This window comes from Oculina patagonica, unplaced genomic scaffold (assembly GCF_052425735.1).
Source record: "Oculina patagonica isolate OP01 unplaced genomic scaffold, crgOcupat unplaced2, whole genome shotgun sequence".
NCBI lineage: Eukaryota > Metazoa > Cnidaria > Anthozoa > Scleractinia > Oculinidae > Oculina > Oculina patagonica.
Genome location: NW_027558036.1, coordinates 1,305,621 through 1,324,058, shown reverse-complemented (window position 1 = coordinate 1,324,058; position 18,438 = coordinate 1,305,621). Strand labels below are relative to the sequence as shown.

General features: G+C 39.6%; 4 protein-coding genes across 4 annotated transcripts in view; 1 reads left to right on the top strand and 3 right to left on the bottom strand.

The window, feature by feature from the left end:
• Positions 1-18,438, top strand: part of LOC144640148 (uncharacterized) — a 199,738-nt gene that overhangs the window by 65,015 nt on the left and 116,285 nt on the right. The gene's annotated exons all lie outside the window — the stretch shown is intronic.
• Positions 1-18,438, bottom strand: part of LOC144640157 (uncharacterized) — a 261,782-nt gene that overhangs the window by 155,992 nt on the left and 87,352 nt on the right. The gene's annotated exons all lie outside the window — the stretch shown is intronic.
• Positions 6,910-16,098, bottom strand: LOC144640215 (flavin reductase (NADPH)-like). Its single transcript, XM_078499416.1, has 6 exons — positions 16,016-16,098; positions 14,792-14,908; positions 10,989-11,159; positions 8,629-8,831; positions 7,246-7,353; positions 6,910-7,071 (listed from the first exon to the last, which is right to left on the bottom strand). The coding sequence occupies exons 1-6, from the start codon at positions 16,096-16,098 to the stop codon at positions 6,974-6,976; spliced, it is 780 nt and encodes a 259-aa protein (XP_078355542.1). The 3' UTR covers positions 6,910-6,973.
• LOC144640164 (flavin reductase (NADPH)-like) overlaps positions 7,059-18,438 on the bottom strand; it is a 136,172-nt gene continuing 124,792 nt past the window's right edge. The window contains exon 5 of the mRNA XM_078499382.1: positions 7,059-7,181. The gene's annotated coding sequence lies outside the window, so the exon portion shown is untranslated. The remainder of the gene's footprint in view (positions 7,182-18,438) is intronic.

Sequence of the window (18,438 nt, the reverse complement as noted above, 5' to 3'; positions counted from 1 at the left end):
CAGGCATAACTAATCGATGACATCAATGACATCAATGAAATCAATGAGTAATCGATGGGTAATCAGTTGATTAGTCATTGATTATTGCCGATGATCAATGAGTAATCGATGACTAATCGATAGGCCACAAAATTTTTGGTCATCGATTGCATCGATTAGTCATCGATTGAATTGATTACTCATCGATATAGTCTCGTGGTTGTAAACCGGAACTTGTAAAAATACGTATAACTTGTATAACACGCTATAACAATCTAACAATATCATGGTAACACGTGAAAAAAGTACAGAAAGTAAAAGTGCTTGCAGCTGTTCCGGTACGTAATGTAAGTGCTTATGAGGGCTGTCTCCCTAAGCCGAAGCAGTTTTACTTTGCTGACAAACATCCACCGACCAAAATCTCTAACCACGTAGTCGATTCTTGTCTTCGTACTTGTTAATTTCATTTCCAGACCCGGGGGGGGGGGGGGGGGTACTCCCTATAATGGCCTATACGGGGAGGCTCCGCCCGAAAGGGTTACCTTTTTCAGGCTTCAGGTATATAAAAGGGTAGGGATTTCACGAGTTTAAGTATATGAAAGGGTATGGAAATCTGTCATTTGGCTATTTACAAGGGCCTTTAATTAAAATATTTCGAACAGAAGCAATTTATGGCTGTTTTATTATAATTTATTAATCGCTACCTAAAAATGACAAGAATACGTCCTATTTTAAGTCCACGCCATACTCTTAGGTATATGAAAGGGGTACCTTTTTTCAGTTAAAGGTATACGAAATGGGTACAATTTCTGTCACAAATGGTATATAAAAGGGTAAGGGGTTAGAACTTGGGGTGGAGCCTCCCCGTATAAAATTTTTTTGAGTACACCCCTCCCCCGGGTTTCCAGACTGGTTGGTTTTCCTGTTCAATTGTTTTGTTATTAAATAAAGAGTTGGGTAAAGTGAAATATTGAAATATCATCTGTATTTGTGCTTAGCCCTTCACGTCTTGATATGCCGAATGGTTATTTGACCTTTTGTGAGGGTGTAATTTCGTCAACAAGAATGCCAGTTATAAAGCAAAATGTGACCAACATAGAGAAAAAAATCACAAAAAATGGTACAAGAAAGCAAGGAATACAAATGATGATGATGATGATTATTATTATTATTATTATTATTATTATTATTATTATTATTTTGTGTGCAGTATGATAGTTGATGAGTAATCGATGGGTCATCGATGAGTAATCAATAACATCAATAGGTAATCAATTACATCAATGAGTAATCGATGTCATCGATGAGTAATCGATAGGCCACAAAATTTTTGGGCTTCGATTACTCATCGATTACTTATTGATCATCGCCAATAATCAATGACTAATCAACTGATTACCCATCGATTACTCATTGATTACCAATTGATGTCATTGTTCATCGATTAGTTATGCCTGGTTAATTTCACTGTAGTGCTTAACAAAATCTGAAATTGTGGGACAACCTTAATAGCATATTCCGAGTATGCATGGCACATTTTCAGAAAATTGTATACGTACATCGGCAATTGCTCGCTTAATTACTCTCTCTTACACTTTTTTTTGGTCTTTGTTCGAATATCAATCAATCAATCAATCAATCAATCAATCAATCAAAACCTTTATTTAGAAACGATGGGGTAAAAAAAGCTACATAGATTGTGGGGTCGTGTGTAAATAAAACATTAATACTATTAGATAAAGACATTAAACTATATTAAGGTAAAAACGCTAAACTTATCGCTAAAAATGATTTAAATTACTAAATTGTTACAACGACAAAAAGATAAAAAACGCTAAGAACTCTTACAATAGGGATTGTTAAAATGGGTATTTTAAATTATGTTCCGTGTTGATCATTTTCATAAAACTCCTAAGGGATATTGCTTCGTGGCACTCGCGGTAAAAAGTTCCAGAGCACTGCCCTTCTGTAAGAAGTTGAAAGTTTCATGGAATTGTCATTAAATGATGAAGGAATTAGTAGATGTTTTTTTTTTCAGAATCGAAAGTTTGTATGTATTTCTTAAAGTGACCCATTTAGCGCGGTCAAGGACTTTAGTAGATGGCATGTCTTTTGGTAGGTTAAAAATGATCCTTGCCGCTCTGCAGTGCAACCTTTCAAGTGCATCAAAGTCGTCTTGACGACTCATGTCCCACCAGACGGTTATACCATACGTGACTAACGGGAATACAATTATGTCGTATAACTTTTAAAAAAGAACTTGCTTAGGTAAAAACCTACCATTCTTAATGAGGTTTGGCACATCTGCAAAGTTCTTCTTAAGGTTATTGACCTGTGGAGACCAACTCAAGTTTGTGATCTATCAACGCCCACGAGTCGGCTATGTTAAACCCAATTAAGGCAGTTTTCTATTAGCAGTATCGGAGGAAGGGGGCCAGTGATAGATCCTTTGCAGATAAGCATACAGTGCACCAGGCGTATAATTCTTTAAGTGATTGATTAAGGGCATCTGAGACTTCCTCTATACTGTTTCCAACACAGTAAAGAGTAGTGTACTAAGCGTACATATACACGGTGGCTGACTGTACAGACTCCACGAGGTCGCTTGTATACAGGACGAACAACGTGGACCCCAGAACACTGCCTTGTGGAACGCCGGATGCCTCAAGGCTGTAGCTAGATCTCTGCCCGTTCAGGACCGTATACTGTGACCTGGACGTTAGGGGGCCGCGTATACCATATTTGCACTGGAGAACTAAACGAATCCAATCATTCGATTTCAGTTCAATTAAGCCGATTAGATTATCGCGTGAGAACGCTAACGTGACTTTCCTTTTAGAATTCTATAGAAACTGCCTCGTCCCCAGGCGTCCTTCTCCAGGCCAGGCAACCCAGGGAGACCTATTGTGTCGGCATGCAACTGCCCCACTGAACTCTTGGCAACTTACCTCGATCAAATCACTTCTCCCTTAGTTCGCAGTTTGCCCAGCTATGTCAAGGACACCAACCACATGCTCGACATCGCGCAGACTTTTAGCTATCCGACGACCAGCGCTAATCGTTTTGTGTTCACAATGGACATCAAGTCTTTGTACACAGTAATACCAAACAACGATGGCCTTTTAGCGTTAACACATTTCTTAGACAAACGGCCAGTGCTGGAACCACCTACGCATACTTTAGTACGCCTTGCAGAGTTGGTCCTCACACTTAACAGCTTCAGTTTCAATGGAGGTTTCTACCAACAAACGGGTGGCGTGGCAATGGGAAGTAGACTTGGGCCCAACTACGCCTGTCTGTTCGTCGGCCACGTCGAAGAACAGATTTTCCAACAGTATCCTGGGAGGAAGCCTGACCTCTACAAGCGTTATATTGATGACATTGTAGGGGCAGCTGCTTGTAGCAAGAGCGAACTTGACGACTTTGCCACGTTCGTTAACAACTTCCATCCAAGCCTTCAGTTCACCTGGGCCATCAGTGACAAACAGCTTCCTTTCCTAGACCTCTTCCTGAAGCCAACACCTCAAGGACTGGCGACAACCATTCACTACAAGGAAACCGACTCACACTCGTATCTCACGTACACTTCGGCACATCCTGTCCAGTGTAAGAACTCCGTCCCTTATAGCCAGTTTCTACGCCTCAAACGAATATGCAGTGACGAAAATGACTATAACACCAAAAGCAAAGAAATGTCATCTTTCTTTCTGCACCGTGAGTATCCTCCAGCAGTTGTAGAGCGAGCCCTCCAACGCGTCAACAGCATCTCCCGCGAAACTGCCTTGCGACCATCTAACGACGGGCAATCCAACGAGCAAGTTATCCCCTTGGTATTAACTTACAACCCAATCAACCGCCACGTGAAGAACATTCTTTCAAAGAACTTCTCTCTGCTCAAATCAGATCCTGAAACAAAGGAACTCTTTGACAACTCGCGCGTACTCGGTGCTTACCGCCGGGACACCAATTTAAGAGATTCCTTGGTTCGCAGCAGTCTTCAATCCGGCGCTAACACAGGGGATGAACCCCATGGAACCTTTCCGTGCCACCGCCCACGATGCAGGACCTGCGCCCATGCCAATCCAGCCTCCCAGATCAACACCCCTGGTGGACCGCTGACAATACGACAGAGGTTCTCGTGCACGACCAGTAACATCGTTTATATTATCACTTGTCGTGCATGCACCATGTCGTACATTGGCGAAACAGGACGTAGGCTCGGTGATAGGTTCTGCGAACATTTAAGATCTGTCGAGAGGAAAGCTGACCTGCCCGTAGCAAAACACTTCTCCTCGCCTGGTCACACAACAGATGACATGATGGTGTCTGTTGTGCGATCAGGCCTTACGAACATCAGAGAAAGACGCAGCGCGGAAGGCCGCCTGATCTTCAAATGCCGCACTCTACAGCCGCGCGGCATAAACATTGACTTTGCTTTTATTTAAATGGACTCAGTTAGCGCGCGCGCACGCAATGTTGCCACATTCAAAGAAAATGACGCGCGCTGACTTTAACGGCTATTTTCCACTGATGAAGGGACAGAAGTCCCAAAACGTCTGGATTTATTTACAAAAATTAGCGCATAAACGAAACTCTAACTTTATTATGTGATCAACAGACTGCGCTACACAGTTTTTAACAATATTTTGACAATATTGTGATCTTATTGTCCTTCTCCTTGGTCGTGCACGGGGGCAACCATTGACCCCCGCGCTTCCTGTTTTCCCGCCTTACCGCGTTAACCGACCGGCCGACCGGCACCTGGAGACGAAGCAGCTACAGAAAACTTTGACAAATCTTCGGTGTTTATATAGACAGTAGTTCGACAGCGAAATAATTAACTGATAAGGATAAAAAAGCCAGACAAAACGTGTGTTGCACGTGTTGTTTCGACCGTCTTCCATCATCCCGTTTCCCGCCCGAAAAAAAAAAAAAAAAAAAAAAAAAAAAACAACAACAACAACAACATTGAAAACAATTATTCCCGCGTCCCGTCATGAATAACCAACTTCCTGCTTCTCGCCGACCCCTTACAATCCCGCATTTCGCCTCAAAAGTTACTTTCATCCGGTATCCCGGCAGCGAAAATTAAGACCAATAAAGTTGATAGATATTAAAAAAGTCTCATCCCGCATCCCGCTAACCCTATGTTAGACCCTCGATAAAATTCTCAACCGCGGATATTGCATTTCTAGCTTTCTGATTGGTTTGCTGAATCCCGGTTATCAGCTCGTATACCTATGTTTGACCTTATATGGGAAATGAGTGCGGCAAGTGCCGCTTAGCGTAAATTTTTTTTTGCGGGAAGCGACAGCATCAAATAAAGGTTTTAAACAGCAAATTTGGCGAGCTTTATGAACAAGAAATAATTAGCGGCGCCTACAAAAACCACAGAAATGCCATAGTAAATTTAATTACGCAAAACAAAAAGAATAGATGCGAAAAGTTTATAATTAATAATACTTTTAAACGCACAACAACAGCGTTTGAATAAAGTAGAAAAGCAGCAAATAATTTACGAAACTAGAGAACGGCAAACTGACACAGTTTCATTCAGTGTACGTCATAAAACTAGGCTCAGCACTTCAGTAAAGTTTGTTACCTTTCAATCTTGGTTTTGTCCTTTTTAACTTTAATAATCCTGTTCCTCTTTGAGCTAAGTTTCGCTTCCAATAATATAGCAGTCGTGATGACAGCCGTGGAGCCGTAAAGAAGTACAATGTAAACACTTGCTTCGTTTGACTTGCACAAGACTTGTAGTTTTCAGAAAAGCTTTTGCTTCGGATCTTCTCGTAAATCTTAACTGTTGTCACAGTTTCCAGGATATTTAGACGACTTTAGAGGGGATTGTTCGCTCGCTTTCCTCGTATGTTTCATTCAACACAAGAAGTGAATACCGCGCCAGAAATTTTCGCGCCTTCTCATACCATCACTTCGTTTACATCAAAATGAAATGTCCAGTCGATTTAAACTTGAGAATAATTTAATAAAACAATTATTCCATTCGCCCTTGTTGGATACGAGTCGATATAGCCAAATCGGCGGTTCGCGCCTCGTTGGCTATTTACCACCTCGTATCCAACGCGGGCTCATGGAATAATTGGAGGCTACTAGATCAAACCGGGACCTTTTCTTAGGTTAGGCGTGGCGCTATTCAAGCTAACCGGAATACCAGTCAGCCAGACTGCAGTCTGTATTTGTTGCACACCGGTAGATACCTAGTGTCCGATAGCACAATTAATGAAACAGATTTTTTAAAGTGAAATTTATTTCATACATGCACCTGTTTTTATAATTATCCCCTTTCAGTGAATAAATTGAAAATATATATTTTTCTGCAAATGTTTAAAAATATCCCAAATTCACTTTAGTAATAAAAGTTTTATTAACTCAGCCTAATAGCTAAGCAGTCACAAAGTTTTGTCCTGCCGTCTTGTGATACTATGCTGTAACTAACTACGATTTGGAAATGTCCATATTGAAATAACAAAATATAACTAACTGAGCTTGTTGAAGCACCAAACAACAATAGAAAAGGAAACTGGACTTTGACTTTTTGTAAGATCTTAAGATAATCATTATTTTTACTCGTCATATAGCCTGCGTAGCAGGCGTCTGTTTACGTTTTTTAGCGCATTTAAAAGAGTGGGCGATCGTGAGAAGGCTGCGAAAGGGCATATGACACTGCCTTTATATTAAGTATATTTTATATTTGGTTTAAAATTTTTCAAACCAGTTTGATTTTTATTTTTCATTGTCTATGTTTATTTTCATAAAATCAAACTCGCTGGTTTGAAAAATTTTAAACCAAAGATAACTGAAATTAAACCACAACATATATTTTATCAGAAGCATATCACCTAGGTGATATGCTTCTGATTTTACATATATTATCTACTGGATAGTAAGTGTTTCATTTTAACCAGCTGGACTGTGTTTCAATGTTTTGTATAAAAATAATCATTGACTAGCATCAAAGGCACTGATGCTGAAGTTATACATGTAAAGAGCTGTGTACAGCTGTTATTTTTATGGATTGCACGCCTTTCATGCTAGCCAATAATATTTCCGTTATTGTCTTCCCATAGCAATCTACAAAATATATCAAATCTAAAATTAGTTATTAACCTAAATGGATCAGTAATCAAATACTCTAAATCCTATCTTGATATTTTTTTTTTCTACAAACATAAAGTTCTGTAGTTTTTTTTCTTGGACATTTTCACAATCCAGCAATTGCAATTCCTTTTCTGTCATACTCATTACTTTCTAGAGTCTTCAGCATACATTCTGCCACATCTGCACATGTGATCTTGTTTGTTGTTCCAGTGTTACATTGCCCTTCTTCAACCTTATAGTTTCCGGTCTGTTCACCTGAAAAAGTTGCAAGTCATGTCAGTCTCTTAAGAAGCCCAATTTCTCTATACAGTCAAAGCTTTCTATTTGTTGTGGTTTACAGCAATATGTGACTCCTGAAGTTCAAAATTCAACTAATGATTGCGTTTTCCCTGCAGCCAACTGAATCATAATTATGACGACAGCAAACAAGCTATGAAAAACAGAAACAAACAAAATGGATCAAAATCTACCAATCACATTATTGAAGGACGTGACCTTTTGACCCAGTTGAAGTAAACTTCTGTTTCCCGGGAGGTCCGCTAAGATGATTGATGGCAGCAAAAAGTGTACACCATTTGTTGAGGGTTGAATTTTTAGAGTTTGCATACCACTGAAATGGCAATAAAATCAATTAAGTTGCAATAAAAAGGCTAATCACAGGTTCGCAGCTTTTTTGAAATAATTGCTGCTGTCCTTGTGCAGCACCTGTCAAAGAGCAATACAAGAAGCTGGAAACATCTCATTGCAGGTGCAGGGTCTAATTGAAAGCACTGACAGCAGCATTTTTGTCCCCAGAGCTGATTGTCCCTCTTAGCTGGCCATGGCTGAGGCTGGGGCACAAGGAACAAGTGGCTCTTGGGACACATGACTTTGATTTGCTGGAATTGAACAAAGGGAATTTCAAGCCTAGCCTATCAAAACAACCCTTTTAATAGCCTACGTGGCCCGCGTTCAAAGGGAAAGGAGAAGGGGAGTTCGGGCGCGAAGTGCGAGGAGAGAGCGCGAAGCGCGATTGGCGAAGGGGGGAAGGGGAACGCCTGCCCTGACGCTATTGTTTTTTTCATACTGCCCCTAAAGTGTTCCCCTTCCCCCCTTCCCCGATCGCACTTCGCGCTCTCTCCTCGCATCTCGCGCTTCGCGCTCGAACTCCCTTTCTCCTTCCCCTTTGAACGCCGGCTACGCAGGCTACTGTTTTAAACTATCGTATAACAAAGGGATTTTACATTGTTTTATTTGATTGGTTGTTCCTTGTATTTATTTCATTTCATTCACCCACCAGAGAGCAATAGAAGAAGCTGGTACTGGGTCTTATTGAAAGCACTGACAGCAGCATTTTTGTCCCCAGAGCCGCTTGTCCCTCTTAGCCAGCTGAGCCTGGGGCACAAAAAACCAAGTGGCTGTGGGGCCACATGATTTGATTTGTCATGTGTCCAAAGATCCTAGAGCCACTTGTTTCTCGTGCTCCAGGCTCAGCCGGCTAAGAGAGACACGAAGCTCTGGGGATTAGAATGTGACAGCGGGTCTACATACCCACTAGTAGCCGACATGGTCTAACAATTGTGTAATTCAATGCCTGTGGGTCACTGCTTTCCAGCATTTTTTCCATGGTTGCCATATCCTTGATCACTCCATTAAGAAACAGTGGCTTTATAACCCATTCTAGAAACCAGTAATTGTTTGGTCCTGGCTGAGTACACCATGATGTTACAGTCACTAGCCGAGTGATTTTGTGCCTAAGTAAGGAAATAATAAAATAATAAAATACTGAGTGAGGTATTTTTTTTTTTACTTTCAGAACATAGAGTTACAGACAGCACAAATAAGAAAACTGTGAACACTTTGATTTAACTTGGACATGAAACGTTTTTTGTACAAAACCATCAAATGACCTGACAGCTCAATCTGCGGGAAACAGTTATAAAGAAATTGACTGTGATGGAGCCAAAATATCTTCCAATGAAAGTATAACAAAAGTGTTTATGGTTTTCAGATTGGCACAGCAACCCTAAAATTTTCAACAGAGTTAAAAAATAACTCCAGTTTTAGCAGAGCAATGTCGCCAATGGTGGTCCAAGAAAAGAATGCTTGGACACTAGAGACAAATTCACAACTGATTTTAACATTTGCTTAACTTTAGCACATGCTTTTAGCCAGGATTTGTAGATGGTGGCACTCAAACTCTTACTGTCATGTGGGGATCAAGACCCCGGGGGGGGGGGGGGGTACTCCCTATAATGGCCTATACGGGGAGGCTCCGCCCGAAAGGGGTACCTTTTTCAGGCTTCAGGTATATAAAAGAGTAGGGATTTCACAAGTTTAAGTATATGAAAGGGTATGGAAATCTGTCATTTGGCTATTTAAAAGGGCCTTTGATTAAAATATTTCGAACAGACGCATTTTTTGGCTGTATTATTTTAATTTATTAAGCGCTACATAAAAATGACAGGAAAACGTCCTATTTTAAGTCCCCGCCATGTCTCTTAGGTATATGAAAAAGGTATCTTTTTTCAGTTAAAGGTATACGAAAGGGGTACAATTTCTGCCAAAAATGGTATATAAAAGGGTAAGGGGTTAGAACTTGGGGCGGAGCCTCCCCGTATAAAACTTTTTTGAGTACCCCCCCGGGATCAAGACACCACCCTCCTTACATGGTCTGGGGCATGCTCCCTTAAAAAAAAAATGCAAAATTTAAGTATCTTTGTTGTATTTTCAGCAGTTTCCATTTGCATATTAATTTTTTTTTAAAAGTTTTCAATTCTACTTACCGTATTTACTCCAATAAGTGCCACGGCGCTTATTAAATTTTTCGCGCCTCAAGTGTGGTGCTTATTCGAAGGCGGCGCTTATTTGAGGGTGGCAATTATTTACAATTTGGACGCTACAAAGAATCTTATCTTTTACACTTATTGAAAAGAGCGTCTCTTGATCGTCAGTATTTGTCTCTTGCTGAGACAGAAGTGGTGCTAGCTGTCGTGGCAAAGTTTGTGGCCTTCACAACATCTACAGAACTACGTATTGTAAGAGTGTTGAATAGAAAAACTAATGGGATGGGCGAGCGATAAAACAATCACTCATAACTGCAAAACATCGCTTTTGATGCAAAGAGACGTTCAAGCTTGTTTTAGAGTTGCTTTGTAGTGTCGTTTTAAGTTAAACGAAATTCTTTAAATAAGCGCCGCATCGGGACTGCGGCGCTTATTCGGGGGCAGCGCTTATTAACTTTTTTGTCCCAAATGCGGCGTTTATTAGAGGGCGGCGGTTATTCGGGAGCGGCGCTTATTCGAGTAAATACGGTACTTAATAATAATTCAACAATCAAGATGTGAAGTAGTACTTGTAATAATGTTCTTCAAAAATTAGGCATCTACACCACAGGGGGCCCATACAAGCGGCGTGACTGTTTGTATGTTCGAAATATTCATAAAGAAATGTATGGGGATTTTGAACGGGTCTTATGATCGAAAAATAAATTCTAGTAATGTCTATGTTTAAGGTCAAAATAAACGTTAACTTACCTCAGCTGTTGTCTGTTGTCGTTATTGAGCCTCAGAATGCCGAATTTGGACGATTTGAAGGGTTTTGCGTTGACTGTTGCTTCACGTAATAAGAAGCAACAATCAACGCAAAACCCTTCAAATCGCCCAAATTCGGCATTCTGAGGCTCAATAACGACAACAGACAACAGCCGAGGTAAGTTAACGTTTATTTTGACCTTAAACATAGACATTACTAGAATTTATTTTTCGATCATAAGACCCTTTCAAAATCCCCATACATTTCTTTATATTTCGAACATACAAACAGTCACGCCGCTTGTATGGGCCACCTGTGTCTACACAGGATACTCAATGAGCCATTGGGCTGAAAACCAGGTTTAACACATTGCTCACCTACTCATTGCCTCTGTGATGGCATTCATGGACTCCGAGTAGAAAGTGGTTGGGTTAAAAATGTTTGCATAAACTCCTAAACTGGACAGCACAGCATCTTTTCCATCAAGAGCAGCAGCAAAACTCTCCACATCACAAGCATCTCCCTTCACTAACACTAAATTTTCATGTCTGTTGAAATGAGAATGTTGAAATAAGAACAAGAGTGAATGTCTGCCATTCACTGTTGTTCATATTCTTGTAACACAGAATGAAATAAAATACTGGTATCCAAGAAATGTTAAAGAGAACTTTATGAACACTAACATAAGTTCTACAAACAGTAACAGCAAAATATCCAGCTTTTTACAAGTGAGGTAAGGCCATCCCAATAAAATGTTTCGTTTCCCATCGCCTGACCGACCCATTTTTCCAAAAGTAAAAAAAAAATAATTCCAGATTCACTTAGCCTGCGAATACAGCCGCCTCTCATTCGCGTCCTGCAACGAAGAGCGAAACACTTCGCTCTTCGTTGCGGGACGCGAATGAGAGGCGGCTGTATTCGCAGGCTAAGATTCACTAGTCAAAGAAGCAAGTACTTCAATTTACAAGCACACGATCGTTTTAATAACAACAATTGTATGATGTGAAGTAATAATGAACGAAAATACCACGTTTTCGAGTTGACTTTGTAATCAGCCTTTCTTACTTAGCAGCCTGGCCTTTACTGAAACCCAGAACCCTTCAAGTGTCCATTCTTTTTTGTTTTGTTTTTGCCGACCGAACGATCCACCATCACAAGAGACGGGGTGATGGGAAACGAAACATTTTATTGGGATGGCCTAACTTCAATTTAAACTGAGTGAGGAATTAATTTTAAGCTTAGGCCATCCCAATAAAATGTTTCGTTTCCCATCGCCCCGTCTTTTCGTCTTTTTGTTCCAGAGAAGGCCGGGCTGCTAAGTAAGAAAGCCTGATTACAAAGTCAACTCGAAAACGTGGTCTTTTCGTTCGTTATTCCTTATCAAATGTCTAAACAGTCTTTAAATAACGTAGTATCGATGTTTATTAAAGACAAAGACATCATATACCAATCGTTGTTGATAAAACAAGATCATTTGCTTGTAAATTGAAGTACTTGCTTCTTTAACTAGTGAATCTGGAATTTTTTTTTTTTTTTTTTTACTTTTCGAAAAAAATGGGTCGGTCGGGCGATGGGAAACGAAACATTTTATTGGGATGGCCTTACAGAAAAAAAAAATATTTATTTAAAAAAAAATAAAAATAGTTTTGGATAGGAGGGTCTATTGAATACAAAAACAGGGTAAATTTGTTTTTCCTAATTAAAATGACGACCAACTTTTTGGAATTGCTCCGTAAAAACTAAAATCTTAAACTAAGATGATTAGCGTCTTACATAAGATAACCACCATCTAAAAAGAAGACTGAAGTGATCTTAGTTTAAGATAATACATCTTAACTTAAGACAAGTAAAGACTTATGTATTTGTAAGATTCAAATCCATCTTAATATAAGTTTTTGAATGCGTCTTAAAATAAGACTGGTCCGTTTTATAATAAGATTGTGTCCTCTCATCTAAGATTGCTACTTCTTACTTTAAGATTGCAGACTCTTAACTTTCTCATTTCAAGAGAAAGAACATCTTAAATTAAGAAGGTCTTTCGACTTAAATAAATTTTAAGATGATTTCAAGATCGGTAAGATGGTGTCATCTTAACTAAGTCACGTTACGTCTTAAATTAAGAAAGTGGGCATCTGCAATATTTTGAAGTCAATGTGGAGGATATAACCGTCTGTACAATGCAGTCATGTGTGCAAAGGATTTTATGGCATGTAAGGTCGAAATGTAAAAATTTTGGTGCCGTAAATTTATCACGGCCAAGAACCAGAATTCAAGTGATATCATACCGACAAAGCCGAAACTTCCAAAAGAAACGGTATGAACATTTGCGACTTTCCGTTTCAACCTTTTTAGGAGGACAACTTCAGCATTTTTCGAAATTATCTAATTTCCGGAAAGTTGATGCTTCTTATCAAAATAATTAAGCGGGATTTTCCGTCGCATGAAGGAGAACGTTTTACTGACCGCCATTGCTCTTTTACGTAAGGAGGACCTCTCGGGAAACAGTACAATTTTCTGATTGGTTACTTTCGATCCAAAATGGCGTCAGTTGTAATTGAGCAATGTTTTGATTGGCTAATTTCGATCCGAAATGGCGTCAGATTGCACCAAAGTTCTTCGTTTCAGTTCGTGAGTTTCAGGCACTATTTGCTGTGAATAACAAGGGCGCTAAAAACTGTTAGAGAAAACAGTATTCTGTTTCCACTTGGCAAAGATATAATCTTTAAAGCTGAGGGAACTCTCGGAGCTGGAAGAAGATTTAAAATTTGGTCTAAATGTTTGAAGGTAAACTGAAGCAGATGTGAACACAGTTTCAACACAGGTGACCAAAGCGTACTGTAAGAGTTTATATGGATTTAAAATTGAGCGTAGCATGAGCATTTGTATGGATTTGAAAATAAGTAAAATATATCCTTTTTTGAAAAGCTACAATAAAGCTTGAAACCTTACCTGGTGTCCTTATTTTGTCTTTCTAGTGCTTCGGAAAGCCATACGCGCGATACTCGTTTCAACGGTCTTCCACACCGCGTTGAAACGAAAATCGCGCGTACGGCTTTGCGAAGCACTAGAAAGACAAAATAAGGACACCAGGTAAGGTTTCAAGCTTTATTGTAGCTTTTCAAAGGAAAATAAAATATTTTTCAACTCAATTTCAAATCCATACAAACGCTCATAGTACGCTCAATTTTAAATCCATATAAACTCTTACAGTACGCTTTGGTCCCTTGTGATTTCAACACTCTTAACACCCGATTTCTGTTTTACCGTCGATTTAAAACAGCTATAAGGCCTGTATGTTCGTTTTATCTTTTTCTTTGTGTATATTTTTGTCTGGATTTATAAGCATAATAAAGTCATTCTATTGATGTTTGTAGTGTTTTCATTTATTTATGTAGAACAAGCCAATTATGAACGCAAATTTTCCATATATATGCCATTTTTAGTACTAACAATTGACCGTTATTTTTGAAATCACCCCTTGGACCTTAAATCTTAAATTAAGACAAGAAACATCTTACGAGCAATTGAGATATATTTGAATCTTAAAATAAGACGAAAAAGCAGCTTACCTGGGCACCACGTATATAAGATGTTAGGCATCTTAATTGAATGTCAACACAATCTTATTTTGAGAGGATTTCAAATCTTAAGTTAAGATGATACTTCTTAGATTAAGAAAAAGTTTCCGTCTTACCTCGGCACCAATCTTAAGATGAAAAAACGTCTTACTTTAAGATTTTAGTTTTTACGGAGTGGCTTCTGCTTTAAAATATTTAGGAGTAAGTGGCTTCTTGAAAAAAAGTTATTTTACACCCTTGATAAGACAAGCTTGACTGGTTACAGTCGCTTTCTTTTGGAGACATTGAACCGAACTTATTTATAATTTGACTTGAACACACTCAAGTTTAGCTGTACGCTAGCATGCAAAGGCATTTTCAGGTTTCAGGAGACGAAAAAAGGCTCCTTCTTCGTGTAGAAGCACAGAACACGTCACAATAGAATACTGCATCGCAAACCTTTTGTTTTTATTATATTCCTCGTTCTTTTGTCCTTTTGTTCTCTATTGTTATGGGTGAACTGTGTCTTCTACACGAAGTAAGAGCCGAAAAAAAGCAAATGCTCTTGCAGGCCACTAGCTCGGTAGCTGCGCGATGTTTATTAAAATTAAATGATCACTCACTGAGTAGTCAGTTTCTCAGGCGTTCTCACTACAGCCGTCACATGATGTCCTTTTTCCAGTGCTTGTTTTACCACCTCGTTTCCTGTACGACCTGTAGCTCCAAAAACAACAAGAGCTCTTAGAGCTTACAACTGCGCTGGTCTCGTGAGCACTTAAGGGAAGCCATGTGGGGGGAACAAAAAATTCCCCCCCCCCCTCCCCTTTACCTGCGTCGAACAATGTTGCGAGTGACAAACAAGATGGTAAGAAAACACCTTGCGTGACATTTCATGGTTGAGTGGTTCCATCCGAAATTAAACATTTTTCTTATATGCTAATGGTGGCCAAATTTAATTCCCACGATCCTGATCTGTGAAACAAAAAAGTCTTTTAAATCAGCATACAGTGTTGTCTTGAATTACCGTTCAAAGATTGAATAAACAGCTCCGAAAATGTAATATTGGAGCAAATAATTAAATCAAATTTGAGAAGAACACTAGACCTGTGTTTTGCTGAATGGGTATTCCCCGGGGAATTAATTTAGCAATGACGTAACCCATGCAAGTCAGGGTTAGTCTCAGTGGTTTTCCATCAGATTTCAGAAATCCTCTAGATGACACAGCTCCAAAAAAAAAATAACGCTAAGGATTTGTTTAGTTTCCGTTTGTGGCAGATTGAAACCTTTCAGAGCATTGCGTGATTCTTGCCGATCAGTGCCTTGTGAAAGTAAAAATTTGCTAACGCCAGCACATTTCAGGACACAAACGTAATGTAAATAAATGTAAATTCTTGCCCGCTAAAGCGTATTTGTTTAAAGCGTGAAATTTTAGTATTTTCTTCGATTCAAACTTTTCAAAATACTTCACACTGAATTTTGTAAGGAAAGATTAATGGCTTCGCAAAGATTTGAAAGGAAGCTGATAATAGCTTTGAAAAATTACGTGACTCGAGGTCTAGCCGATCGAAAGTGAAACTTGTCATGTCAGCACATTCTTTTACACCAACGTAATGGTATTTATTCACAGATTCTGGCCCTCTGAAATATATTTTTCTTTTGACGCATGAAAATTTAGAAATTTCTTTGAGTAAAACGCTTCAAAATCGGACATTTCATTTTAAACATGCTTATTAAGACCAAAGCATTTGAAAATTTCCCATTGGTAAGTTTTTTCTAGCTTTTAAACCTTGCGTGACCCGAGCCCGGCCGAGCGGGGCATCAGTCTGGTCACTGAGAAAAAAAAAAACCGCTTGCAGAGCAAGAACTGCACAGCGCAGTTAACAAGTTTGAGCTTTTTGAAAGGACTGCTGTCTCCCGGTGCCGCCGCCATGTTGGATATGAAATAGTCGAGGCGGGACTGGGTCAGAGAACTGTCACATGTCGGGAAAGGCTGGGCACCAAAGAGAAACTGGGGATACCTACAGCATGAATAAATTCATGAGGCGAAATTTTGCTTGATCTGCATCTTTTAAAACGCTTATTTCTCGGCTGATATGGGTGTGATTAAGCTCAAATTTTACAGAGACATGAAGAAATGATGAACAATTGTGAAAGTCATATTTTATTTGGTAGATTGTACTTAACGGCGATGTAATAGCCACGTTAGTGCCAACTTGGTAAAAACATGATTTTGTGGCAGAGTTTGCGGAACGAGTAGGAGACAGCACACTGTGATCTTGTCAAAAACTAATCAGTCAATATCTCTAGAGTGTCATAACAGAAGCGGATTTTTTTATTTAAAATTTGCCAGCAAGTTAGGGCTGTTTACCGTATTTTCTCAATTAAACGCCCCCGGCGTTTATTTCAAACTTGGCTCCGTGGATCCGGCGTTTATTTGAATGGTGCAGTTTATTGGTGCAAAATGTTTATTAAACAAGGGTTTTAAATCATTATTTGTGACATAAACGTAATTTGCCATCATACCTAAACCATATTATACCTCAAATAAATGCCTGGAAGGCTTACTTACAACTCTGGCTCGGGGACCCGGCGTTTATTCGGGGCCCGGCGTTTAATTGAGAAAATACGGTAAATGCGCAAATTTTAATTTACTGCCTTCTACCTTTTTCTAAAAGCGCTCTTTTAAAATTCCGCCTCTGTTATGACACACTACAATATCCATAGTTTACCTATCTGCAGTGGCAAGTCATGAAGGTCTGTATCCGCGCTGTATTCTCTGCCACAAAATTGTCGGAAAAGTCCAAACTTTGAAATTCCCGAAGGTGTCCCGACCAAAACACGATCAGTTTCCAAAGGAGAGATGTAATTATGGTAATTATATTCCACGCTTTTATGGTGAGAACAATGCTTTTTTATGAAGGACACGATTGTTTATGCCGAACATGAGTGCAGAATGGCAAAAACAAATTGAATAAAAATTAGCTCAAAGACTTTCTACGTACAATCTATATAAACGTATAACGCCAAGTGTTGTTTTAAATTGGTTAAATTATCAAAGAAACAGGAATTTGATTTTTTTTTTAATCACGCGCACGCAACCTGTTTACCATATTTTTGTCCAGTCATAAATAAATGAGCCTAAGGTGTCCCCCGCGACCTTAAGGTCGCGGGGAACACCTTAGGCTCATCATCATGCATTTATTTAAAGCGTATGCACGAAGTACAACGACTGACATCGTCAACTTTACGACGAAATATTTGCACAAAAATATGAGCACGCGCGTGTGATTTGATGTGTTTGCGTGTGGAATTGTTAATGTATTTTTTGAAAACGCATTGTTCTCACCATAAAAGCGTGGGATATAATTACCATTTGGAAACCGTGCTTTGATCGGGACACCTTCGGAAATGTACGTAAGGGGTGCATCGGATCGAGTGGGCCGTGTACTCAAGAAATTCCGCGTTCGGACGGCATTCAAGCCTGTAAGAACATTAGGCCACGTATTCAGAAAGCCGAAGGATAGGCCAGCGATTAACCGAATGGCAGGAATTGTTTACAAAGTGAAGTGCCACGACTGCTCTTTTACGTTCATCGGGGAAAGCAAGCGCTCGTGGTCCTCGCGCGGAGCCGAACATGATCCAGGCCGCGCGAGCAATAGCGAATCAGCAATTAAACAGCATGCTGAGTCAACGGAACATAACATCCATCCTAAGGACGCCCAGATCCTCGAGCGTGGTGTAGTCAGTTACAGCAAGAGGCTTTTCTTGGAGTCGTGGCACTCCACTTTGGACAGCGACGCTATCAACGAACGCAAAGCTTTTCCTCGCGCTTATGTGCCGTTAATTCGAAATTAAAATGTCGCACTAACGCACGGATTCAGTAGCGCGAGCTCCAACAAACTTTCACTAACTCTGATGAAGGTGAACAGATGTCACCGAAAATTTAGAAAAGAAAAACAGATCGGCTTAAAAAATCTTCTTTAAATGTCTTCTACCGATCGCACAACTGGTTCCAGTATTTTCAGTAATATCATTCTGCAAGTTACTTTATGTTTATGCGCGCAGGCATGGTGATACGTGTTTGCGTCAGCTGTCGCACGCTCAGTTCGTCAACGAAAAATGCAACAAAATGATTTGGAGAAAGACTTGTTGCGATCTGTCGAAAAATTCGCGCTATATGTTATTTGTTATAAGAACATTGCAATACAGCTGCTAACAAAGATGGCCGTGCGTTAAAATCTCTTTCAATCGCCCCAAGAAAACATTGACG

Bases quoted from the DNA above. Each gene is read 5' to 3' on its own strand.
- LOC144640215 (XM_078499416.1), bottom strand. From the start codon at position 16,098: ATGGCGGCGGCACCGGGAGACAGCAGTCCTTTCAAAAAGCTCAAACTT. The intron at 11,160-14,791 runs GTGAGTGATCAT...TCATTTCAACAG, and splicing joins CCTGAGAAACTGACTACTCA to ACATGAAAATTTAGTGTTAG. The intron at 8,832-10,988 runs GTGAGCAATGTG...TTCCTTACTTAG, and splicing joins ATCACAGAGGCAATGAGTAG to GCACAAAATCACTCGGCTAG.